Source organism: Bombina bombina, chromosome 1 (assembly GCF_027579735.1).
Source record: "Bombina bombina isolate aBomBom1 chromosome 1, aBomBom1.pri, whole genome shotgun sequence".
Classification (NCBI taxonomy): Eukaryota; Metazoa; Chordata; class Amphibia; order Anura; family Bombinatoridae; genus Bombina; species Bombina bombina.
Window position 1 is genome coordinate 1,339,828,518 of NC_069499.1, and position 27,994 is coordinate 1,339,856,511.

The 27,994-nt window shown below is 38.9% G+C and overlaps 1 protein-coding gene across 2 annotated transcripts; it reads right to left on the reverse strand.

The window, feature by feature from the left end:
- Positions 1-93: 93 nt before the first annotated feature.
- On the reverse strand, positions 94-27,966 carry CSNK2A2 (casein kinase 2 alpha 2). Of its 2 annotated transcripts, none has more exons than XM_053702491.1 (12): positions 27,718-27,966; positions 25,695-25,806; positions 25,331-25,432; positions 21,172-21,222; positions 8,760-8,819; positions 6,278-6,361; positions 4,108-4,218; positions 3,910-4,011; positions 3,134-3,234; positions 2,795-2,943; positions 2,477-2,562; positions 94-2,239 (listed from the first exon to the last, which is right to left on the reverse strand). In XM_053702491.1, exons 1-11 carry the CDS (start codon positions 27,819-27,821, stop codon positions 2,489-2,491), a joined length of 1,050 nt encoding a protein of 349 aa, XP_053558466.1. In that variant the 5' UTR covers positions 27,822-27,966; the 3' UTR covers positions 94-2,239; positions 2,477-2,488. The 2 variants fall into 2 exon arrangements, with proteins under 2 accessions (XP_053558466.1, XP_053558457.1); XM_053702482.1 differs by having other exon boundaries at positions 2,473-2,562.
- Between the last annotated feature and the right edge of the window lie 28 nt (positions 27,967-27,994).

Consider the following 27,994-nt stretch of genomic DNA (forward strand, 5'->3'; position numbering starts at 1 on the left):
ACACACGCGGATACAATAGATCCCATAACAAACACACAAACATGCAGAGAATGTTTAAAAAAAAAAAAGAAAAAAAGAATTTAGAGTCCAAGCTGCTGAACAGAGGTATTTATAGACTCGATTCCAAGTGGGTAGGAGACCATACAGCCAAGGGGACAGTTTGTACCTAACATGTGTAGGGCCCTTCATTGCTGCCAAGTGCTGGGAATCTGGGAGAAATACAAGGAGAAAATAAGAGGAGGGTTATACCCACCCAAGAAAATACAACAATCTAGAGAAAACAACATTGGCTACAGCTGAAGTGCAACCACAATGAGCATATAGTTAGACAACCAGAAAGATTCATACACTGGGGTGGTCATATAGTCTGTAGAGCCATGAGGCCTCTTACAACTTGCTTCATCAAATGGGAATGGAGGGTGCTACTTTCACAAATCCAGGCATTTTGCGCTGTACCCCTGTAAAAGTCTGATTATCTAGTAGACCTTTACAGTAATTGAGTTTGCCTTCGCAGACAATTCCTCAGTTTACATGGCAGAGAACTTCACACAAGAATCTGCAACATCTGACCCTTTTGGCATTCAAAGTGTTGTGAGATTGTAAAGACCACAGTGCATAGACTGCACAGTTTGCAGTAGATAAGAGGTCTTTAACACAGCTCAATCACTTCATTAAATTAAAAAAATAAAATGTTTTAACACTTTCTTCCCCCAGAAAATTAGATTTACTTGATTGCAACCCTTGACTTGTATATAAATCCCAGAATGAATTGCACAGGCAGCAGATCCCAACCTGCACCAGAGCCTTGTCACCGAGGTAGCTTCAGAACACACATTAAACAGTGTGAGTGGGAAATAAGGTGGAACCAAACTGGGCAAGCGCAGGAACATAATGTCAATACTAGCACCTGAAGTACAGCACTTAGGACCACCAAGCATGGGAGTGAGGGGCTAAGTGATGTCCTGCAGGTCTCGAAGCAAGGAAGGGATCTTTTGCATTATATGATTTATGGGTGATCTGCAGGTGTTTGGCAAGGGATACATGGAGAACAGCTGTGTATGTTTGCAGCATGGAAGGTGTATGACAAGTCTGGCAGGAGGGAGATTAAGGGACACAGATTAAGACAAAGAATGTCTGACAGGATCAGAATTTAGGAGTAACCTGGACAGGGATCCACCAGTGGGTACCGGTCCCTCTGGCAGTGAACTGTTTAGATTATTATTACAATTAACATTGCTACCATTAGATCCAGGACTCCAATCCCAGTAGTCAGTACCCTGAGAAGGCTCATTCCATAGGCTGTTCCACATAAAGAATGCAGGGATAATTTAACAATCAGGTGAGTCACCTGGCTCCTGCACACCCTTTAAAAAAATAATCCAGATCTACGTAAACAAATGGAACAGCTATCTGCCTGAGACTCATGCTATGTATACTATGTACTGGGGAAGGTCTATTATAGTATGAGGGAATGAAGCATCACTCCGAGAGCCCTTTAAAAGCCAGTTATATAGTGTCATCTAGAAATAACACCAGTATGTACTAGCTCAGCAAACGGTCATGCTGTTCCCTGGAAAAGCTTTAAGATTAAGACTGAAAAAGGAGGGTTCCCAGAGTAATAAATCCGGGCCTCATAATCCAGTATTTCCTTGTTTATTGGTCAAAAACCCCATAAAGGCATTGGGGACATTTCTGTGTTTTAAAGAGGTGGCTGTGTTGCATCTCAACTTTACCCTGTAACAATTTGCTCCATTTAATACAAACTAAACAAAAAAACTGGCCATGCACATTGGATTTCAATCTCCAGTTTTTTCCCAAGGTTTGTCTGGTCCTGTTCACAAGGTTAAACCCATCCTTGCCAGAGACCTGCTTGGAAACACTTGACACCCTTACAAGGAAGCTCCGTCCAGAAGGCAAATAGTTAACCAAGGTATATATAGAACTCAGAGGGCTTTCTGCCCATTGAGAAAAATGAGGGAGAGTGGGGGACGTCTGCAGTTTGGGCTCCTCAGTCCATGGGTCCTGTTGGTGGCTATTTATCCCCAGTTGGGGGCTCCTGGAATTGACAACCTGTCCATCGCAGTATCTTGGTTAGTAAATAGTGGGATTCTGGGTTCCGGTACGGATGGGACCAACTGATATAACTTTCCCTTCACTCACTGCGGCCAATACCAAAATCTGCTCCAGTGTGTACTCTGGATCTATTCACGAGAAACATGGTGAGAACAGCAGCGGCGTCCTGAGGGAAAAATTAAAAATCAGGAAACAGGTAGGTACAGAGTAAAAATGTTCAGAGAAAGTCAGAAGCAATAGGAAATAATGCACATGGAGGCAAAAGGAGGGAAAAAAATAAATAAAAAGGTCAAGGGTCAAAATATGTAAAAAAAAGTGGAAAATAGATGGATAGGTGATAACAGAAGCTATATCCAAGAAAGATTCTTAATGTGTTTCCCCCAAACAAAACGCAATTACCCACAATCCCTGGTACTCATCGTGCTGCTGACAAGCTGCCAGAGAGCAGAGGACTGTCTGTCTGAGCCTGTTGTTCCTTTACTACAGGATCTAAAAACAATAACACGACACTGATCAGAACAAAGCAAACAAAATGTAAAAACAAAGAAACTGCTATCAATTCATATATCAGTACTAAGACAAAGAATCACAGTAAACACAACAGGCAGCACTTAGAGGTTAGGAGATGTAAAGATGCTCTCACATATATTCCACTGCTCACTAACACGCATATAATGTATGTTAAAGGGCCCTGATTACACAACATATTTTGCTCACTCACAGAAGTAGGGGTGCTCCATGGCTTCACGTGCCGTTAGTCTCTGCTGATGGTCATATCGCAGCAGCTTATCTAGCATGTCTAGTGCTTCTGCAGTCACAAGGTGTCTATTTTCACTATGTATGAAATTCTCCCAGCGCTTTCGTGAGTGCCTGCAAGTTAGAGGGGGGGAAAAAGCACTGTAAAGGAGTCTTGACTATTGACTCTGTCCCATACCGGAGTTAGAGCAATACTATCAAAATTACATCAGACAAAGAGAAAAGTAACACATTTGTAGTGTATTTATACTAAAAAAGAATATTAACTTAATGGTATAATTCACATATTTCCACAATAACTTACTGTCCTAAGATGTCATTGAAATGGGGATCCAACTCTATGTGATATTTCTTTAGGTATCCATAAAGCTCATCTGTGCCCAGTACTTTTGCGATCCGGACCAACTGCAAGGTAAAATGTACAAAGTAAAAATGCTATCTCTGCACTATATGCATGTCAGGATCAACACTTCTTTTTCTGCCCTGTTGAAATTTATCTCCTAGATTCTCCTTTGCCCAACTTTGCTCCTATATCTCACAAACAATTGACCCTATCACGGCCATTTACTTGTTTCAAAATATTTGACTATAAATAATAGTATGGATATTTAAAGTGAAGGTAAACTTTGATGAATGAAAACCTGGTTTTTAAAAATACTATTAAAAACAGGGGCACTTTCATTCATCAAAGTTTAGAAAGCAGCCGTTTTGTTTAAAAACTTACCTTTGTTCTTTTCACAGCCAGAGCAGCTTCCCCCACCCGGAAATCCTCTCTTCACACGTCAGCAATGACTAATCCAGCTTCCTCCAATCATGGCATGGCTTCAGGCAATGACTCCCCTGGGGGGAAAGCCGTGATTGGAGGAAGCCGGATTAGTCATTGCCGACGTGTGAAGAGAGGATCTCCGGGTGGGGGAAGCTTCTCTGGCTGTGAAAATAAGAGAGGTAAGCTTTTAAACAAAATGGCTGCTTTCTAAACTTTGATGAATCAAAGTGCCCCCTGTTTTTAATAGTATTTTTTTTAAAAACGGGCTTTAATTCATCAAAGCTTACCTTCACTTTAAATAAAGGGTTAAATACCTGATCATAGTTATCTTGTCCGTGAAAAAATGGCTCCTTTCTGAAAATCATACTGGCCAACATGCAGCCCAGACTCCACATATCAAGGCTGTAATCATACATCTGAAGAGCAAGCATAAAGTAAATGAGTTGTCAGCATGACACGTCTGTCACATGTATGTTGAGACAGAATGTGCACAAAGATATTTAGTTTCATACCTGATAATCCACAAGAAGTTCAGGTCCCTTGAAGTACCTGGAGGCTACACGCACATTATACTCTTGCGCTGGATGGTAGAACTCTGCAAGGCCCCAATCTATCAAGCGAAGCTGAGAGAAAAGATAGGAAATGCAGAAAAAAAAAAAAGATAAATAATATCTCAGAGAGAAAATATGTTTTAACAAGAAGAGAAAACCAGACTGAGAATAAAGGGAGATAACCATTACCATGAAAGGATATTAAATAAAATGAATGAAACAGGAGACAGAAAAGACATATAATACAGACACACTGTGAAGGAAAAAAAGTGACAAGATAACTTTGTTCTTTTATAATCCTTTATTTCAGAGAAAGAAAGATCAGAGAAACTGGGCAAGAGGGACATGAACTATGAAAAATAGAGTGCATTCGGGACAAGTAAGTAAAGGTATACGGTATATCAGTGACACTGTAACCCATATTGAGATATATATTGATGTACAACAGAAATAAGTGGTAAGAAGAGAATGGAGATTCACATTGTAAACCATATAAATTTCAATGAGACAAAAACACACCCTGCAGCAATGTGGCACTTGTGACACATAAATGATTGATATAGAGATATATGTACATACACATACATATATACACACACACTTCTAAAGACCAGGCCTCCAGATTTACATAAAGTTGAAAAGCATATAATTAAAATCAAAGAATTCCACAAAATGGCTCACGATTTGTAATCTGAAAGCAGTAGGCACCATAGTAACTTGAAAAAGCACTCGTTTATAGTAAGAAAAGTTGATACACAAAACAATCTTTAAAAAAAAGGGGGGGGGGAAACAATAGGGGGAAATCAAAAATTTGTATTGTAGTGGGAAAGATCTGCTAACCAGTACTGGTGCCATTTCTACTAATCAAACCCTGTGCCAAACATGGCCTTTAAAAATACACAAAACAACTAATTTTTCTTTCATGATTCAAATAGAACATACAACTTTAAACAGCTTTCCAAATTACTTCTATTATCAAATTTGCTTCCTTCTCTTGTTATCATTTGCTGCAGGAGCAGGAATGCACTACTGGGAGTTAGCTGAACACATCTAGTGAGCCAATCATAAGAGACATATGTGTGCGGCCAGCAATCTACCAGTAATGTAGGATATGTAAATATTTTTCAACAATGGATACCAAAAGAACAAAGAACATTTGAAAATAGAAGTAAAATTTAAAAAGGTCTTGAAATGACATTCTCTCTCAGACATCCTCAAACTTGGCCCTCCAGTGGTTTTGGAACTACATTTCCCATGATGCTTAACCAGCATATCAGATGGCTGAGCATCATGGGAAACATAGTTCCAAAACCTTTGGAGGGCCAAGTTTGAGGATGTCTGCTCTATATGAAACATGCAAGTTTAATTTTGACTTTAATATCCCTTTAACTACAAGTACAGAATAATGCACAAATCTGCCCATCATAATGACAAGAGTTAAAAAAAGAAAGAATATGCAACGATCTAGAAAATTTAGGTAAAAGACAATACTGAAATGTTCATTTAGAACTCCTTAAAATAAAAAGATGCTGCCCTAATACAGATGTATTACACATAATCTACTAACATAGCATGGAAGGCAATGTGAGCACATAGCTATAATTACAGAAAACTAGAAGAAAAAAAATTCTTCAGACTTCAAAATACTTCACTGTAGGGAGTGATTAATTTTGGGTAAAATGCCTAAGTTCAGATAACCTGATTAGGAACAAGAGCTTAAAAAGATTACCTAGAAAGGAAATGAAAAAAAATAAAATAATAATAACAAGAGGACATGAGTAGTGAAATTAGTGACTTGAGAGAAAAAAAAGGAGATAAGTAACATGAGAAGAAACAGGGATAGCAGATAGAGATAAAACAATAACCAGACAGTAGTGTTGTTGGAAGGACAAGTAAGAGTGGGTGCTCATCCCAAGCAAAGCTGTATCTGCAATCAGTTACTAGGGCAGATAAACCCTAGACCAGCCTGGGTGCAAAGCCCAATAGGAGAAATCAAATCAAAATATCAAACAAAATGGTAAACACTCGCTTGGATGCACACGACACAGCTGTGGAGAGTTTGCAGCATTTGGCCAAACATAAATAAAAGATTTAACAAAGCGAGTGAGACTAGCCAATCACCAGTAAATACCTTTTTCTGCTGGTGGTCAATCATGACATTATGTGGTTTCACATCACGGTGCATCACCCCTTGACTGTGACAATAGTCCAAAGCCTGCCACAAAGAAAAAATGCAGACACAGATTTACAAATTACTACCACTTGTCCTTGCAGCAGACATAAGAAATGAGTCAGCCTTCCCCAAAGTATTCTCTGACAACGAACCTGGTGATCTATGTGATATTTTCCAGGCCTGTAATTAGGCATATTTTTAGGTTTTATAAGTTCCCTTATCGGGACAGGTTTTAGGTTTTATAAGTTCCCTTATTGGGACAGGTTTTATAAGTTCCCTTATCGGGACAGGTTTTAGGTTTTATAAGTTCCCTTATCGGGACAGGTTTTATAAGTTCCCTTATCGGGACAGGTTTTAGGTTTTATAAGTTCCCTTATCGGGACAGGTTTTAGGTTTTATAAGTTCCCTTATCGGGACAGGTTTTAGGTTTTATAAGTTCCCGCATCGGGACAAGGTTTTAGGTTTTATAAGTTCCCGCATCGGGACAGGTTTTTATAAGTACCCGCATTGGGACAGGTTTTTATAAGTACCCGTATCGGGACAGGTTTTTATAAGTACCTGTATCGGGACAGTTTTTTATAATTACCCTTATCAGGAGAGGTTTTATAGGGACATTTAGTCATTTCTAGTAATTTTTTCTGTTTAATCTGAAAGGACACTTTTTTAAAATATATAATTGTTTTATTGACAGGCTTGAAGTGCCATGTCCCTTTCCTAACACGGATCTGTGGGAGTTATCAGCCAGCGAGCATTAATAGTAAGTACAAAACTGATGCTGTATTAAAAGGGACATGAAACCCAACATTTTTCTAACATGATTCAGATACAGAATAGAAATTTAAACAGCTTTCCCATTTACTTCTGGTCTCTAATCTGCTTCATTCCCTTGGTATCCTTTGTTGAAGAAATAAACAATGCACATAGGTGAGCCAATAACATGATGCATAGATGTGCAGCCAGCAATCAATAGTTACTGAGTCTACCTAGGTATGCTTTTCAACAAAGGATACCAAAGGAACAAAACATATTAGATAATAGACGTCAACTGGAAAGTCATTTAAAACTGCACACTCTTTATATTTTTGCAACTGGTACTTTTTATTCTTCAAAAAAGTCCCTTTTGTTGTTGAATGGTCAGTGGAATACACACAACTATTTGCCACTTATCATGTACAGACTATTGCAGAAGCAGAATAGGGTAATGTGTGCTCACTAGCAGCTGCGCAGTGTTCTGAAAAGTGAGTGCACAGCTCAACTGTCTCCTTGGCAACTAGCAATTAAAGACCAGGAAGCAAAAATTACAGATTCTTTGCCTCAGTGTACTTCACAGTTAAAACAGGAAGAAGCTCCTGATTGGGTATCAGCTGCAGGGATTACATTTTCAGTCAGTGTTTAGGATAATGACAAAGGACTATTTGTGCATAAAAGAGGATGAGGGGGGGTCAATGTATTTAAAACTGATGGCGATATGTTTGTTATAAGGGCACATACAGTACCCTTAACTATTCTTTTTGCCTCATCAGTGCCTCATGTACAATGACTGTCACAGCTATGCTCAAGAAGTGAAATAAATCAATTAACTCCAGTATGTAAAAAAAGGTACTGAAGTAGAGAAACATTTTTATTTTAACGGGATATTGTAGTGGAAAAATTAGATGCTCTAATTGTTAGTAGTGCTGAGTTAGAGCACTTAGTCTATGTGTTTAATCCATGAGGGGTGGTTTAAGTACTGCTCAGAAACTGCAGAGAACTGCTGGTCTTGAGCAGACACTGCCAATGAGCAGCCACAGACTTATAAGCCTGCCAGCAGCCAGCCCTTTCTGTTGTCTATTTTAACTATTAAAACTTTGCAAGGGTTAAACAGACTTCATACGTGTGAAAATGCATGGTATCTTTTTTGCACTACAACGCCCCTTTAATTGATATTTGCCTTAGCTGAATATTACAAATATCAGAACATCTTTGCTATAGCACTATTCTAGAAATATACATTGCTCTCTCTTAAAATACAATAAATCCCCATTAATCATTTAGTCTGTTTTCCTAATTAACTGTACCTCTGTCCAATACTTGGTTAGTCTAAATCTTTAAGTATATTGTTTAGTATAGCATTTTACGATTTACAACATTGTGTTTCATGGGTTGACCAGTATTTAAAATGAATGAACTACTAGATTTAAACATTAACTTTGCAGTGGTTAAATACATTGCCCTGCACGGTCAGTAATTATACAATTACATACTCTAATGAATTAGCACATATCATTTTTGCTACTATGTCTCTTTAAAAGCTGCCCACAAATGGAAATGAAGTCTGTAATATTTTATTATGCTGGAGCTGTACAACCCCATAATAATAATAGTGCTACCTAAATAAAAAAACAATCCTTCATACATAAACATAAAAAAATAGACAATACACATTTTTAATTGAACTCACCTTCAGCAGCTCATACATGTAAAAGCGGATATCATAGTCTGTAAGGATCTGATACAGTTGCTGCATAAGGAATTAAAGAAGTATTAGCAAAAAAAACCTCTATGTTTGGCAGACTTTAAATGGGGGTGGGTATTTTAAACTAGTAGACACTACTTTCTAAAACAAAACAAATTGGTTTACAGAACACCAGAAGTTGATCATAAATCTTGTTACCACTAATTTATACAAAAATAATTAAAAAAAAAATAAAATATATATATATATATATATATATATATATATATATATATACACACTTATTTTTTTCCCCCTCATTTATTTATACATACATATATAAACACACACTTCAGGAATGAAGTAGTGTATTGCAAAACACACAAGATAAAGGTTTCACAAATATTTAAAAACTGTATCTTTGATAGCACTTTGATGTCCCTAAATGAACCCATCATGTTTCATGAGACGTGCATTCTACGCGCAATGAATGCCGAATGTGGCCATGGGCAGTGGCTTTCGGCTCTTTTGGAGCCAGATTTCTTTGTGTGTAAGTGCAACATACAAAGATCTAGATTTGGGTATTTATTTTCACACAAAGAAATCCAGCTCCGAAAAGAGCCAAAAGCCGCTGCCCACGGCCACATTCAGCATTCGCTGTGCACAGAGTAAGACAAATGCACATGTCTACTAGCTCCCATTACTGAACCGAAACTAACATTTTAAACATTATTTCTTTAATACAACCAATTTATAAAAAAAGAAAACAAACATACACCCGCACATTATTGTCAGACTGCTCTTTGGTTTGTATACGTCATAACTAGCGTTAGTGTTTCATGTCACTTAAAAAGCACATCAAATAAAATGTCATGGGTCAGATAGAACATGTACATTTTAAGACTTTCAGTTTATTTCTATTATTAAATTGACTTTGTTCTATGTTGCAGGGGTTAAACATAATTTTTCGCAAGCAATAGTGCAATAAAGGGGCATAAAAATGGAAAAAGAAAATACACTAATGTTCTAGAGCATTGTATCTACACTATTGCTTGAATAGGAATGTGAAAAGGGTTAAAGGGACATTAACAGGTTGAGATCTGTGCATATCCTAAAAGGGCTAGCTAATTAGAAATAATTTGCATAAAAAAATTGTTTAAAAATTGCTGGCAAGTATTTTAAAATAATTTTCAAAAATAATCAAAATAAATTACATAGCTGAGCTGCCTGGAGCAGCCAACTCACCCCCCCCCCCCTATCAGTGTTTAGACACAGGCATTGTATTTCAACTGAGTTCACAGCTTCTATGCATGCTCCAGCACATAATCCCTATGCATATTAGCCTTCTACCAAAACAACAATAGATATAGATACAGATACAGCCATAGAAGGAAATGTGTGGGGGAAGTTAGACCTTAATAATTCAGAAACTAAAAAGAAAGGGTTAATGGCGAGGCACTGCAGTATAAATTTGCAGGTAAAGTAATTAAAGTACATATATTTTGTCTCTATCGCTACTTGTTTTATGTCCCTTTAAATACATAGGTTAGAGTTAACCCCAGTGGAACATAAAGTTTAAATTGGACTTTTATACAAGCAACCAATTTATATGGCAATGTTTTATTTTCGTTAATTTAAGAATAAACCATACAAATCCTAAGAATGATTTAGGTGTAACATAGTGCAAATTGTAATAGAAGGCTTATTTAGGTTGAAATAATTTTTTTTATTAAACATTTAGAATTTCTCCACAAAAGTTTTACATTTCGTACAAGAATGAATGTGGCAATAACACTGCAACTGAACATCGATTAAACCATTATGAGTGTATTTGCCCAACGCGGTGAGAACATAAACGTATCCCATCACAACGTTCAAAAGAGGCATAGCTTAACATGAAAAGCCAAGAAAGAAAAAAAGGAGAAAAATAAAATAAAAAAACATAATTTATGCTTACCTGATAAATTTATTTCTCTTGTAGTGTATCCAGTCCACGGATCATCCATTACTTGTGGGATATTCTCCTTCCCAACAGGAAGTTGCAAGAGGATCACCCACAGCAGAGCTGCTATATAGCTCCTCCCCTAACTGTCATATCCAGTCATTCGACCGAAAACAAACAGAGAAAGGAGAAACCATAGGGTGCAGTGGTGACTGTAGTTTAATTAAAATTTAGACCTGCCTTAAAAGGACAGGGCGGGCCGTGGACTGGATATACTACAAGAGAAATAAATTTATCAGGTAAGCATAAATTATGTTTTCTCTTGTTAAGTGTATCCAGTCCACGGATCATCCATTACTTGTGGGATACCAATACCAAAGCTAAAGTACACGGATGATGGGAGGGACAAGGCAGGATTAAGCGGAAGGAACCACTGCCTGAAGAACCTGTCTCCCAAACACAGCCTCCGAAGAAGCAAAAGTATCAAATTTGTAAAATTTTGAAAAAGTGTGAAGCAAAGACCAAGTCGCAGCCTTGCAAATCTGTTCAACAGAGGACTCATTTGTGAAGGCCCAGGTGGAAGCCACAGCTCTAGTAGAATGAGCTGTAATCCTTTCAGGGGGCTGCTGTCCAGCAGTCTCATAGGCTAGGCCAAAAGGAAAGAGAGGTTGCCGAAGCTTTTTGACCTCTACTCTGTCCAGAGTAAACGACAAACAGGAAAAAGATGTTTGACGAAAATCTTTAGTAGCTTGTAAGTAAAACTTCAAGGCACGGACTACGTCCAGATTATGTAAAAGACGTTCCTTCTTTGAAGAAGGATTAGGGCACAACGATGGAACAACAATCTCTTGATTGATATTCTTGTTAGAAACCACCTTAGGTAAAAACCCAGGTTTGGTACGCAGAACTACCTTATCTGCATGAAAAATCAGATAGGGAGAATCACATTGTAAGGCAGATAGCTCAGAGACTCTCCGAGCCGAGGAAATAGCCATCAAAAACAGAACTTTCCAAGATAAAAGTTTAATATCAATGGAATGAAGGGGTTCAAACAGAACTCCTTGAAGAACCTTAAGAACCAAGTTTAAGCTCCACGGGGGAGCAACAGGTTTAAACACAGGCTTAAATCTAACCAAAGCCTGGCAAAATGCCTGGACGTCTGGAACCTCTGCCAGACGCTTGTGCAAAAGAATAGACAGAGCAGAAATCTGTCCCTTTAAGGAACTAGCTGATAATCCTTTGTCCAAGCCCTCTTGGAGAAAAGACAATATTCTAGGAATCCTAACTTTACTCCATGAGTAAGTCTTGGATTCACACCAATAAAGATATTTACTCCATATCTTGTGGTAGATTTTCCTGGTTTCGTGTATTAAAGTATCAATGACTGACTCGGAGAAGCCACGCTTTGATAGAATCAAGCGTTCAATCTCCATGCAGTCAGTCTCAGAGAAATTAGATTTGGATGATTGAAAGGACCTTGTATCAGAAGGTCCTGTCTTAGAGGCAGAGTCCATGGTGGAAAGGATGACATGTCCACTCGGTCTGCATACCAAGTCCTGCGTGGCCACGCAGGTGCTATCAGAATCACCGATGCTCTCTCCTGTTTGATTTTGGCAATCAGTCGAGGGAGCAGAGGAAACGGTGGAAACACATAAGCCAGGTTGAAGAACCAAGGCGCTGCTAGCGCATCCATCAGCGTCGCTTCTGGGTCCCTGGACCTGGATCCGTAACAAGGAAGCTTGGCGTTTTGGCGAGACGCCATGAGATCCAACTCTGGTTTGCCCCAACGATGAATCAACTGAGCAAACACCTACGGATGGAGTTCCCACTCCCCCGGATGGAAAGTCTGACGACTTCGAAAATCCGCCTCCCAGTTCTCCACGCCTGGGATATGGATTGCTGACAGGTGGCAAGAGTGATACTCTGCCCAGCGAATTATTTTTGAGACTTCTAACATCGCTAGGGAACTCCTGGTTCCCCCTTGCTAGGGAACTCCTGGTTCCCCCTTGATGGTTGATGTAAGCCACAGTCGTGATGTTGTCCGACTGAAATCTGATGAACCTCAGGGTTGCTAACTGAGGCCAAGCCAGAAGAGCATTGAATATCGCTCTTAACTCCAGAATATTTATTGGAAGGAGTTTCTCCTCCTGAGTCCACGATCCCTGTGCCTTCAGGGAATTCCAGACTGCACCCCAACCTAGAAGGCTGGCATCTGTTACAATTGTCCAATCTGGCCTGCGAAAGGTCATACCCTTGGACAGGTGTACCCGAGACAACCACCAGAGAAGAGAATCTCTGGTCTCTTGATCCAGATTTAGCAGAGGGGACAAAATCTGTGTAATCCCCATTCCACTGACTCAGCATGCATAATTGCAGCGGTCTGAGATGAAGGCGCGCAAATGGCACTATGTCCATTGCCGCTACCATTAAGCCGATTACCTCCATACACTGAGCTACCGAAGGGCGCGGAATGGAGTGAAGAACACGGCAAGCATTTAGAAGTTTTGATAACCTGGACTCCGTCAGGTAAATTTTCATTTCTACAGAATCTATAAGAGTCCCTAAGAAGGAGACTCTTGTGAGTGGGGATAGAGAACTCTTTTCCTCGTTCACTTTCCACCTGTGCGACCTCAGAAATGCCAGAACTATCTCTGTATGAGACTTGGCAACTTGAAAGCTTGACGCCTGTATCAGGATGTCGTCTAGCTACGGAGCCACCGCTATGCCTCGCGGTCTTAGAACCGCCAGAAGTGAGCCCAGAACCTTTGTAAAGATTCTCGGGGCTGTAGCCAACCCGAAGGGAAGAGCTACAAATTGGTAATGCCTGTCTAGAAAGGCAAACCTTAGAAACCGATGATGATCTTTGTGAATCGGTATGTGAAGGTAGGCATCCTTTAAGTCCACTGTGGTCATGTACTGACCTTCTTGGATCATGGGTAGGATGGTACGAATAGTTTCCATTTTGAAAGATGGAACTCTGAGGAATTTGTTTAAGAACTTTAGATCCAAAATTGGTCTGAAGGTTCCCTCTTTTTTGGGAACCACAAACAGATTTGAATAAAAACCCTGTCCTTGTTCCGTCCGCGGAACTGGATGGATCACTCCCATAACTAGGAGGTCTTGCACACAGCGTAGGAATGCCTCTTTCTTTATCTGATTTGCAGATAGCCTTGAAAGATGAAATCTCCCTTGTGGAGAGGAAGCTTTGAAGTCCAGAAGATATCCCTGAGATATGATCTCCAACGCCCAGGGATCCTGAACATCTCTTGCCCACGCCTGGGCGAAGAGAGAAAGTCTGCCCCCTACTAGATCCGTCGCCGGATAGGGTGCTGTTCCTTCATGCTGTCTTAGAGGCAGCAGCAGGCTTTCTGGCCTGCTTGCCTTTGTTCCAGGACTGGTTAGGTTTCCAGGCCTGCTTAGATTGAGCAAAAGTTCCCTCTTGTTTTGAAGCGGAGGAAGTTGATGCTGCACCTGCCTTGAAATTTCGAAAGGCACGAAAATTAGACTGTTTGGCCTTTGCTTTGACCCTGTCCTGAGGAAGGGTGTGACCCTTACCTCCAGTAATGTCAGCAATAATTTCCTTCAAACCAGGCCCGAATAAGGTCTGCCCCTTGAAAGGAATGTTGAGTAATTTAGACTTCGAAGTCACGTCAGCTGACCAGGATTTCAGCCATAGCGCCCTACGCGCCTGGATGGCGAATCCGGAATTCTTAGCCGTTAGTTTAGTCAAATGAACAATGGCATCAGAAACAAATGAGTTAGCTAGCTTAAGTGTTCTAAGCTTGTCAATAATTTCAGTCAATGGAGCTGTATGGATGGCCTCTTCCAGGGCCTCAAACCAGAATGCCGCCGTGGCCGTGACAGGCGCAATGCATGCAAGGGGCTGTAAAATAAAACCTTGTTGAATAAACATTTTCTTAAGGTAACCCTCCAATTTTTTTATCCATTGGATCTGAAAAATCACAACTGTCCTCAACCGGGATAGTAGTACGCTTTGCTAAAGTAGAAACTGCTCCCTCCACCTTAGGGACCGTCTGCCATAAGTCCCGTGTAGTGGCGTCTATTGAAAACATTTTTCTAAATATAGGAGGTGGGGAAAAAGGCACCCCCGGTCTATCCCACTCCTTGCTAATAATTTCTGTAAGCCTTTTAGGTATAGGAAAAACATCAGTACACACCGGTACCGCATAGTATTTATCCAGCCTACACAATTTCTCTGGTACTGCAACTGTGTTACAATCATTCAGAGCAGCTAATACCTCCCCAAGCAACACACGGAGGTTCTCAAGCTTAAATTTAAAATTAGAAATCTCTGAATCAGGTTTACCCGAATCAGAGATGTCACCCACAGACTGAAGCTCTCCGTCCTCATGATCTGCATATTGTGACGCAGTATCAGACATGGCCCTTACAGCATCTGCGCGCTCTGTATTTCTCCTAACCCCAGAGCAATCGCGCTTGCCTCTTAATTCAGGCAACCTGGATAATACCTCTGACAGGGTATTATTCATGATTGCAGCCATGTCCTGCAAGGTAATCGCTATGGGCGTCCCTGATGTAATTGGCGCCATATTAGCGTGCATCCCCTGAGCGGGAGGCGAAGGGTCTGACACGTGGGGAGAGTTAGTCGGCATAACTTCCCCCTCGTCAGAATCTTCTGGTGATATTTCTTTTATAGTTAAAGACTGATCTTTACTCTTTAAGGTGAAATCAATACATTTAGTACACATTCTCCTATGGGGCTCCACCATGGCTTTCAAACATAATGAACAAGTAGTTTCCTCTGTGTCAGACATGTTTAAACAGACTAGCAAGCTTGGAAAACACTTTAAACAAGTTTACAAGCAATATAAAAAACGTTACTGCACCTTTAAGAAACACAAATTTTGTCAAAATTTGAAATAACAGTGAAAAAAGGCAGTTACACTAACAAAATTTTTACAGTGTATGTAACAAGTTAGCAGAGCATTGCACCCACTTGCAAATGGATGATTAACCCCTTAATACCCAAAACTGAATAATAAAAGACAAAAAGTTTTTTTTTTTTGTTTTTTTTTTTCAAACAGTCACAACAACTGCCACAGCTCTACTGTGGCTTTTTACCTCCCTCAAAAACGACTTTGAAGCCTTTTGAGCCCTCCAGAGATGTCCTGGATCATGCAGATGGAAGCTGAATGTCTCTGTCAGTATTTTTAGCTGCACAGAAAAGCACTAAAAAAGGCCCCTCCCACTCATATTACAACAGTGGAAAGCCTAAGGAAACTGTTACTAGGCAAAATTCAAGCCAGCCAGTGGAAAAAAACTAGGCCCCAATAAGTTTTATCACCAAATACATATAAAAACGATTAAACATGCCAGCAAACGTTTTATATTACATTTTTATAAGAGTATGTATCTCTATTAATAAGCCTGATACCAGTCGCTATCACTGCATTTAAGGCTTTACTTACATTAGTTCGGTATCAGCAGCATTTTCTAGCAAATTCCATCCCTAGAAAAATATTAACTGCACATACCTTATTGCAGGAAAACCTGCATGCCATTCCCTCTCTGAAGTTACCTCACTCCTCAGAATATGTGAGAACAGCCATGGATCTTAGTTACTTCTGCTAAGATCATAGAAAACGCAGGCAGATTCTTCTTCTAAATACTGCCTGAGATAAACAGTACACTCCAGCACCATTTAAAAATAACAAACTTTTGATTGAAGAATAAACTAAGTATAAAACACCACACTCCTCTTACGACCTCCATCTTGGTTGAGGCTTGCAAGAGAATGACTGGATATGACAGTTAGGGGAGGAGCTATATAGCAGCTGTGCTGTGGGTGATCCTCTTGCAACTTCCTGTTGGGAAGGAGAATATCCCACAAGTAATGGATGATCCGTGGACTGGATACACTTAACAAGAGAAATATATATAACTAACAAAACCAACAGATTGTCATGATGTGCATCATTTAACAGCTGAGTATGTTTTAATACATCTGCCTACATATCTAGAAATCTGTAAGAAGTTCTACCATAGAAGCTATAGGATACAAATGGTTATCAGAAGTTCATTTGGAGGCCCTAGACTCTCCATTCTGTACAAACCGAGACTGTAGCTCATCGCTACGGAGCAACCAATATGACCACACCTTATAAAATGATTCTGAAGTGTTCTGGATGTGAGCTGCCGTCTCATACATGGAGTATGTGTACTCAATTTTATTAATGATTTCCCCCCATGACGGGACTCCAGTCTTCCAGTATTTTGCTATGTTGATTCTCACAGTGGTGCAAATCATTTTTACAAAGACATTAATGTGGAAGTTAAACCTTGCAAGTCTTTCATTCATCAGGGCTTGTGTGATGGAGAGCGAAATATGCTCCCCTAATATAATTCTTAACAGTTTTGATACGTCTGACCAAATCTTGTGAACCTGGGGGCATTCCCATCACATGTAGAGATAAGTACCAACAGGATTACACCCCCTATAACAGTTTCTGGAACCTCCTGGTATTAAGTGTGTTTGCACAGGTGTAAAGTACCAACGGAAAGATGTCTAAATGTAATTCTCTTTCATGTCTGCGCTAATTAGGCCCCTGGGGGAATTGAACAAAAGTTTGTCCCACTGATCTATGTCCTTCACTCCTCCTATATCTGCCTCCCTCTTTAACAGGAAAGGCTGCTAACTTTTATTGGAGACTGATTGAAAAGCTACATACATAAGGGATATCACATATTTAGGTCTGGATTGGGAAACACAAATGTGCTCAAGGGCATTAAGCTTAAAGGATTTTAAATTTGAGATAAATTTGCGAACAGCTGAGGTCATTTGCAGATAGAGGAACCATTGTAGTGGTAGTGGATCAATTTTCTGTTTGAGTTGAGTGTAAGTCATGAAGGTGTTATGGATGAGTATGTCAGCTACTCTATAGAGTCCCTTATTTTCCCACTTCTGTATCTCGGGCCTATAATCTTTATGTATCGGGTACTTCAGAGCGGTTATAATTGAGTGAGGGGGCATAAGACCACTGTTTTTATTGAAGGATGTCCATTGTTGTGAAGACAGTTTTGTTATTGGGGAGCAAAGATCGCACCCCTCAGAACTCTCCACTCCACAACACATCTTCTGGTGATACCAAACCCCCCATACTGGACTCTAGGGAAGGCCATACAAAATCTGTGTCCTTTCTACCAAATATAGAAATCTGGGCCAGCCTAGCAGCCTTGTAGTAATCCACCAATTTGGGGCCCCCACCCCTCCCAATTTCCTATGCTGCGTTAGAGTGGAGAATGGTATACTAGCGTGTTTTTTGCCCCTCAGGAATACATGTAGCTCCGACTGAAGAGTATCTAAGTCCCGTCTGGGGACCCCAAATAGGCAGTGCCCTAAAAAGATACAGGATCCTCGGGAGAACATTCATTTTAATAATGGATAACCTACCATACCAAGAAAAACCTTGTTTTTGCCACATAAGAACATCTGACTTGATTGAATTAAATAGAGGAGAAAAATTGACTCCATAAAGTTGTGAGGAGCGTGAGGTTAATTTAATCCCCAAATATTGGATACCTGCTTTTGCCCATTTAAGATCAAAGTTAGTTTCTATCAATTTCATGGTGTTTTGTGGCAAAGTTATAGGGAGAGCCTCACATTTGTCTAAATTAATTTTGTATCCTGAAATAGTTGAAAAAGCGTCAATAACCTTATACAACTTAGGGAGTGAGATCAGGGGCCTAGACAGTAAGCTGATTTAAAGGGACAATTGTACTGTGATTTTTTTTTCTCCCCTTCAATGTTTTCTCCATGATCCATTTTTCCTGCTGGGGTGTATTTACAAATAACTCCTTTAACATTTTGTCATTTGAAAAAGCTGCTTTTGCCTGTTGTATCTCCACCTATATTGAATATTTTAATACTTAAGTATTAGTTAATGAAAAGCTACGTAAACAAGAATGTTTAGAAGAAATGGAGAGAAACTAAAATGTTAATTTCGCTAAGTGTTGGTCTCACTGTGCATAAAGAGATAAGGTGGACTTTGTATAAATATACAGATAAGCTAATGAGGTCTGTTTTTGGAAGCTCAGCCCATTTGATTGTGTTGTTTCAAATAGCACATACAGCCATTTCATATAAAAAATATGCATAAAGGAGCAATTTCCCATATACTGTATTTTAAACTGCAGCTGGTATAACAAGTCATTATAAACACATTAAGGTTAAACCAATTTTACAGTGCACTGTCCCTTTAATGAGCAAACATTTTGGAGAGACAAGTCCACCAATTTATCTGCCCTGTTTCTTTTCTCTCCCTTCACAGTAGCAACAGATAGACACCTCAAACTACAGGGCATTAAACTCATAGCATTTATCAGAAATTAAGAGATATTAAACATAGAATTTGACGGGAGATAAGAACCAAAAAGGCCCATCAAGTCTACCCATGTTACTTATTCCCTTAGGATAGCCTTATGCATGTCCCAGGCATTTTTGAATTCCTTTACAGTCTTTGTGTTTACCACCTCAAATGGAAGATTATTCCATGAATCCACCACCCTTTCTGTAAAAAAATGCTTCCTCACATTTCTCCTGAATCTGCTACCCTCTAACTTTAGATTGTGACCCCTTGTTTTGGCATTTATTTTTTGTGTGGAAAATGCTTTCAGCTTCTATTTTATTAAGTCCCTTCATATATTTGAAGGTTTCTATCATGTCGCCTCTTTCCCTTCTATCCTCTAAACTATACAAATTTAGATCATATAGTCTTTCTTTGTACATTTTACATTTTAGAACATGTACCATTTTAGCTGTCCAAAGGAGGGCTACTAAAATGGTACATGGTCTAAAATATAAAACGTATAAAGAAAGACTCAATGATCTAAATATGTATAGTTTAAACAGTAAATGCATGTTGGGTATGATGTATACAAAGCAAGGATTAGTCTGGGAATAGGATGTAGATTTAATCTTAAAACTTTTATTAGTTTATAACGTTTTACAATTCAAGCACAGTTCGGGTATACTCCTGATGGAATCCATATTTTTGGTCTCCTTAGCTGTGCCACATTAGGTACTGTTGCAAATGTGCTTGTGAGCTGACCTAATCAATTACTCTGTAGAATGTTGCCAGCTCAGGTAAAGGTTCCAATACCTTAGTATAATGGAGGCAACTGAAGCCTCTTTGTGAGGCAGAGAACAAGCACACTTTTAAGCAAAAGCACAAAAATAGATAATATAACCCAGTTGCAATTCTCAATACAGTGAATTTGTGTCTGCAGAAATAACATGCCCTTCTTCACAGCAAAAATGTTATAAAATAAACATACGGAGTTGAGAAATAGACTTTAAAGGAACATAAATCATGAAAAATAAACTTTTGGGTTTCAAATAGAGCATAACATTTTTGAGATTTACCTCTAAGAAATTTGCTTCATTCTCTTGGTATCCTTTGATAAAGGAGAGCAATGCTTTACTGGGGCCTAACACATTGGGAGCCTGATATTCAAAAACTCGCCGGGATGGAGAGAAATCATACAAAATCTATGGGATTTTTTTTTAGACCTCATGCTGTAATTTAGGTGTCTCTCCTTCACACCAAGAACCCTGCATAGTGAGACAAATTTCTTTCAAATTAAAATTTGTGCTTCTAAAAACATTTTGGGACCTCTGCATACTGATAATCTCGCCTGAGCGGAGAGCTTTTGAATATTAGGACATCTGTGAAACAGTGACAAGCAGCTAGCTCACAGTAGTGTTTTGCTCATGAACTTAACTATGTATGCTTTTCAACAATAGATACTAAGAGAATGAATCAAATTAGATAAGAGAAGTAAATTGGGAGTTTCCATGTTCTTTCTGAATGATGAAAGTCTAATTTTGACTTTACTGTCCCTTTAATGTCATTACTCCCCTGCAAAACTATGTACACAGAATCAACCCATACTAAGTTTCAAGAAGCAAAATGAATAGAAGATTGTTTGGAGTGGAACAGATCTCTGTGCTCTTCTGAGCGGGTCTGTTTTTTTCACACAGCGCATCGGGCCAGCTGTATAGTCACAGCCCGGCCTGACCGCGCCATTATACACAGTGCAGCTCGCTCCTGCTCTGTCTGACAGCAGGAGCGAGCTGCACTTAGTGTTATGACGCGGTCGGGCCGGGCTGTGACTATACAGCTGGCCCGATGCGCTGTGTGAAAAAAACAGACCCGCTCAGAAGATTACAGAGAGCGGGTCTGTAAAACAGCCATTTTTTAAAAAAATTCAAAGGGTATATTATGTTTAATAACGTTTGCGCTAATATAATGTTATATAATTCTGCACTATGTGCAGAATTATATAACATTATTTTTGAGGTTTACTGTCCCTATAAATCAAATCCACCCTGAATGTTGTATATAAATTCAATGATAAAGGTTTCAAAAGGAAAAATAAGATATCACTATTTAAATATCACAAAATATCAGACACTAAAAGTAAAAGTTCACTCACCTTAAAGTCTGTATTATTGATATATTCAAAAACCAAAGCTGGGGTTTTGGACTGCAGGAGGGGAAACAGAAATAATGTTAACATTTTAGGAGAATATTTATTTTTTTGCAGCAGTTATGTTTGAAATTGTTTATTAAAATATAATTTTAAAGTAATTATGACCCTTGTAGCTTTATATTACATATTTTTTAAACCCATTATATAAACATTAACCCGTAAGAAATGTAAAGTGGAAAAACTGTACATGAGGCTAAAATATGGGAGAAAATAAAATGCAACTCAAACATTAAAGGGACAATCAGGTCAAATACATTTTTCATGATTCAGATGCAGCATGTAATTTTAAACAACTTTCCAATTTACTTCCATTAAAAAAAATGTGCACATTCTTTTATATTTACACTTTTTGAGTCACCAGATCCTACTGAGCATGTGCAAGAATTCTCAGACTATACGTATATGCATTTGTGATTGGCTGATTGCTATCACATGGTACAAGGGGAGTGGAAATAAACATAACTTTGAAATTTGTTATAAAAAAAATCTACTACTCATTTGAAATTTAGAGTAAATGCTATTGTATTGTCTTGTTATCTTGCATTTGTTGATTATGCAAATCTGCTGTGTTTACTGGTCCTTTAACTAACAGAGAATGGAGACAGGACATGACACACAGTCACAGGTCCCTGCAGCAGAATACTTTAAAGTATTCCTAGTGTTTCATGGCTTTTTGACTCTTACAAAACACATAGGAATTGTGTTGATGGATAAAACTCTGAGTACTTCCCCAAGTGCACTATCCCTTGAAGCATTTGTCAGAAAGATGCAATAACTAGAATAAAGCTGCCAAAACTCTACTTTCATTCACAGCCATTATTTATAATAACAGTTTAGTTCTTTAACCCCTTAATGACAGAGGACGTACCAGGTACGTCATAGAAAAAACTCCCCTTAATGACAATTGACGTACCTGGCACGACCTCTGTTGTTAGAAGTGCTGGAAGCGATCATGATCGCTTCCAGCTGCTTACAAGGGATTGTAGTGATGCCTCAATATTGAGGCATCACTGCAATCCCCTATTTTACCCACCGATGCAGAAAGGGCCACTCTGTGGCCCTCTCTGCATCGGCCATTAATGGTGACACATTCGTTGGTGGGTGGGAGCAGCTTCTAGGACAATCATACGTTTTACAGTCCTTATTCAATGAGTCCCGATCTCTTATGGCTTTCGTCAGCGGTTGCGGCCGGGGCGGCGGAGGGGGCGCAAGTAAAAAAAAAAAAAGGCAGAGGCAGATGCAGGGGGATCTCTGTTGTTTAGTAAGGGATCTGGGAGGGGGAGGGATGTAGATTATTTAGGGGGGGCAGCTACACTACAGAAAACAAACGTTTTATATAAAAAAGTTAAAAAAAAAACTATTTTTGTGGGCAAATTGGGTACTGGCAGACAGCTTCCAGTACCCAAGATGGCGGCAAATAGGTAGAGGGGGAGGCGGCAAATAGGTAGAGGGGTCGAGAGATGTATGGGGGATCAGGGAGGTTGTGGGGTAAGGGGGGATCCATCACTGCAGACTGTATAAAAAAAAATTATATATATATATATATATATATATATATATATATATATATATATTTTTTTTTATTTCAGTACTTAAGATGGCGGTGACAATTGTGAGGTGGGGGAGGGAAGAGAGCCGTTTGAGGGGGGTCAGGGGGGGATCAGGGGGTGGGATGTGTCAGGTGGGAGACTGATCTCTACACTAAAGCTAAAAATTAACCCTAAAAGCTACCTAATTAACCCAATAGCTGCTGGGCATATTACAAGTGTGGTGCGCAGCAGCATTTAATGGCCTTATTATTACCAAAAAGCAACGCCAAAGCCATATATGTCTGCTATTTCTGAACAAAGGGGATCCCAGAGAAGCATTTACAACCATTTGTGCCATAATTGCACAAGCTGTTTATAAATAATTTCAGTGAGAAACCTAAAATTGTGAAAAATTTAACAGTTTTTTTTTTTATTTGATCGTATTTGGCGGTGAAATGGTGGCATGAAATATACCAAAATGGGCCTAGATCAATAATTTGGGTTGTCTACTACACTACACTAAAGATAAAATTAAACCTAAAAGCTCCCTACAAGCTTCCTAATTAACCCCTTCACTGCTGGGCATAATACATGTGTGGTGCGCAGTGGCATTTAGCGGCCTTCTAATTACCAAAAATCAACACCAAAGCCATATATGTCTGCTATTTCTGAACAAAGGGGATCCCAGAGAAGTATTTACAACCATTTATGCCATAATTGCACAAGTTGTTTGTAAATAAATTCATCGAGAAACCTAAATTTGTGAAAAAATTTGTGAAAAAGTCAACAATTTTTTTTTATTTGATCGCATTTGGCGGTGAAATGGTGGCATGAAATATACCAAAATGGGCCTAGATCAATACTTTGGGATGTCTTCTAAATAAAAATATTTACATGTCAAGGGATATTCAGGGATTCCTGAAAGATATTAGTGTTCCAATGTAACTAGCGCTAATTTTGAAAAAAAAGTGGTTTGGAAATAGCAAAGTGCTACTTGTACTTATTGTCCTATAACTTACAAAAAAGCAAAGAACATGTAAACATTGGGTATTTCTAAACTCGTGACAAAATTTAGAAACTATTTAGCATGGGTGTTATTTGGTGGTTGTAGATGTGTAACAGATTTTGGGGGTCAAAGTTAGAAAAAGTGTGTTTTTTTCAATTTTTCCTCATATTTTATATATTTTTTATAGTAAATTATAAGATATGATGAAAATAATGATATCTTTAGAAAGTCCATTTAATGGCGAGAAAAACGGTATATAAATGTGTGTGGGTACAGTAAATGAGTAAGAGGAAAATTACAGCTAAACACAAACACTGCAGAAATGTAAAAATAGCCATGGTCATTAAGGGTAAGAAAATTGAAAAATGGTCCGGTCATTAAGGGGTTAAAGTTATTAGGTAATTTTATTTTTTTGGGTGACATGAAGATGAGTGTTCATAAATAAATTTAAAAAAATGACTTGTTCAAACAGTGCTAGACCAATTTACTGATCCTAATAGAATAATTTAACAAACCAGACCCCTGGGCTCTGCAGCCCCAACGTTACTGACAAGTCCACCATCAGACCCCAAGCCATGCAGTCCCTCTCTATAACATAATCACATAAGACTTTAGATCAAACCCTTGACAGCATACTCCATCTGTAAGCCACATACCCACATCACATCTCAGATGAGACCTCTAGATCTGCACTGCTTCTCTAACTCTCCTACATGCATATCTCAGATCAGATCCCAAACACTGTAGACCCTCCATCAGACCCTCCATCAGACATATTACAGAAATAGGACCCACAGCTGCTAAGCTTAGTAAAGTATATACTTTTAGGACTTATAAAAGCTAGTATTACTAAAAAGTGATTATAAAAGCTAGTATTACTAAAAAGTGATTGATATTGTAACCATATGATCTAACGACAATAGACATTTCTGACATCCTTCCCTTGCTCTTTGTAGGGGGCTAAGTGGATACATACAATGTGCACAACACAAAGCTAGTCAACACTATGACATTACCACACACCTAGGACAACAAATCAGCTCATTACTATAATCCAAACTGCAGCTCCAGGGTGACATTTGTATACATGTTTTACAGTCATATCATTCAATACAACCACAGAGGAGTAGAAGTGATCAACAAAAATAATGATTTTGTCGAAAGCCTTACAAAACTTTTAATAAGTCGATATGGAACTGTGTACTTTGTAGATAGCATTAAAAGAACAAGACCTTAATGTCCGTTAAGTCAAAACAATATCTTGGGAACAAAAAAATTAATTAAAAAAAAAAAAATTATGAATAAAAACAAAAACACAAATACTTATAAAACATGTATCATAAACCCCATAACTTCAAAAGAAGAAAAAAAGTCAAACTGTATAGCTGAAAGTATGACCTTTCTGCAATTAAGCTTACAAATTGGTGCATCATGAAGGCAGACATTTGGCATACATAAGACTAGTGTTTGATTCTCTCAACACTTGTCTCTAATCTGTGTTTAGAGGGCAAACTAGAGACAAGTCATCAGTTGTGCAGAAACCCAGGGTGTCATTGATAGTACATACCACAGGATCTTTGATGGTGTCTAGAAGGCGGATAATATTGGTTCCTCCACGCAGGTTCTCGAGAATCTTCACTTCTCGCTTTATTTTCTTCTTTTTTACTGGCTGAAGAACATTTAAAAAAAAAAACAAAAAAAAAAACGAACATTGTATTTACTGAAAAAAGAAAGACTAAGTGTTTGGCTAGATAGCAGCAACAAATATAAATACATTTTTATATATATATATATATATATATATATATATATATATATATATATATATATATAAATAAATAAATAAATAAAACAATCCCACTCAGTTCTTCTGTACATACAGTAAGTGCCAAATAGTAAGGTTTAGCCAAAACAATGTGTGTGGAACAGACCTTGAGAATCTTCACCACGACCCTCTCATTGTTGGTGATGTTTATGGCTTCAAACACCTCACTGTACTTGCCGCGGCCAAGTTTCCTGACTAGTTGATAGTCCTCTTGGTTTCTGTTGTGGCAATAGACAAATAAAACATAGGCTTTAGTTTAAAACAGTCTAGTCAGGGTTATGACAAAATGAAACTAGAGTTTAATCAAAGCATACATCACTTTGATTCAACAACATGCAAATGAAAAGTCAAAATGTAGCCTTCAGACCAAAAGAATAAAAGCAGCTTTTTAATATGGGTTTTGCACAGCTGGAGTAGAACCACATTTTTACTAGCTCCAACTATCCTATTAACTAACAAATTCACGATTATCTAATTAGCATATTCCAGACTCAGTTATTATCAGTTAGTACTGACTTATTATTTGTGTTACCTCTAGTATTTTGTTACTATAAAGTTATTCCCTATTCACTTCTTAATTCCAGAATTTACCCATAATCCACTGGCGCTGTTCAAGCATTTTTATAAGAACCATCATTGTTCATTCACACCCTTCCTGTTATCCCCCACCCAACAAATTCCTGCCATTTTTTTTATGTCTACCTGCATCTTACCCACATATTTTCCCATCACCACCATTCTCCTGCAATTCTTATTACCCCCACAACTTCCTGCCATTCATGTTACCATCCCCAGCATCCTGTCTTAGTTAGCCCTGCAGGCATTTTTCAACCATTTTTGTTACCATTCTTCTTACGTTTATCATCTTTCCTAACATTATCACCCCCAGCATCTTCCTGAAATATTTATCCTGCCACTTTTGTTACTTTTCCTAGAATCCTGCAATAAGTTGCACCTGCATCTTTCTGTAATTTATGTTACCACCTAGAATCTTCATGCCACTTCTGCCTCTTCCTGTTTTTGTTGAACCCCTGTATCGTCCTGTTGTTCTTATTAACCCCCTGCATCTTCCTGTCACTCTTGTTAAAGAGACAGTCAATGCTGAATTTGTTTCTACAGTAATATTTAGTGTTAGCAATAAAAACTATTTACATTGCAGTTTGGTTTAAGGATAAATAATTGCAAGTGTGGCATGACTGGGAGTGCAAGCTGCAGTACTTCTTGTTAGACCACCAGCCCGCTAAAAGGAACAAAAAGCTGTGGCCATTGAGGTGGACAGAGACAAAACGTAAGACAAACTAAAAGATACCTTTCATAAATAAGATAGTTTGATTATTTACAGTAAAATTCTATAGTTAATTATTAATATTTCAAGTAGAAACATATGTAACGTGATTGTCCCTTTAAACCCTGTGTCTTCCTGACATTCCTGTTAACCTCCAACTTCTTCCTGACATTCCTGGGAACCCCCAACATTTCCCTGACATTTTTGTTAAACTCCAGCATCTTCCTGTCATTCTAGTTTCCTCTGTTAGCATTCTCAGTAATTCTGGTTACACCAGCTAGCCTCTTCATGCCAATCAAGTGGCCCTTATTAAAACCTTCCTGTCACCAACATCTTAACAGCAATCTCCATACCTCCCAGCATCTTTCTAGCTTCCCTGACATAAACGTTTTCTCCTGCACTTACCTAGCTCATCTTGACGTTCCTGTTTCTCTCTGCATTTTATAAATACCCAAGAAATCACCGAATTAAGTAATTAGAAGTATATTGTATCCTCTATTAACCTAGCACCACCCAGCCACTCCTTACCCTAACAACCCTGTAGTAAATACATACAACGTCTCTCGATGCTGTTCATTACCACTATACGACCTGTTCTTATTATCCATACAGAAAATGTAGCTAAAGCCAGAGTATTTAGTTAGAACAATCTTGTTTCGTTACCATAACTGTCAAACTCACTAGCAACTATACATTTTTATCCCAACGCTAAAGCCCAAGTCTTACAATTCTCTCAAGTTATCCCCCGAAACTCAAGTCTTAGCCCCCAATATCATCGGTGTCTTATCCCTCGCTCCCCTAATTACTCAATAGCTACCAGTCCTCCAGGGCCCCTATCAATTACCCCCAATTAGGGACGTGCGCCTCGTAGTCCCAGTACTCGCGACTCCTTAGGCTGTTAACGTCCGCATAAACCCGGGCTCTGCTCCCGGCCTGCGGGCCCGGCATGGCTCCGGGGACACTGGAAAACAGGCCCCGCAGCCCCGGGCTTGGGAGGCGGCAAGAGGCCGCACGCAGGATAAGGGGGGCGGCAGCACACAGCAAAGCCAGACCGGGCCGGGAAAAAGGGCTTCCGGGAGTGATAGCTGCTAACAAGAAACAGCGCCTCTGCAGGCCCGGCG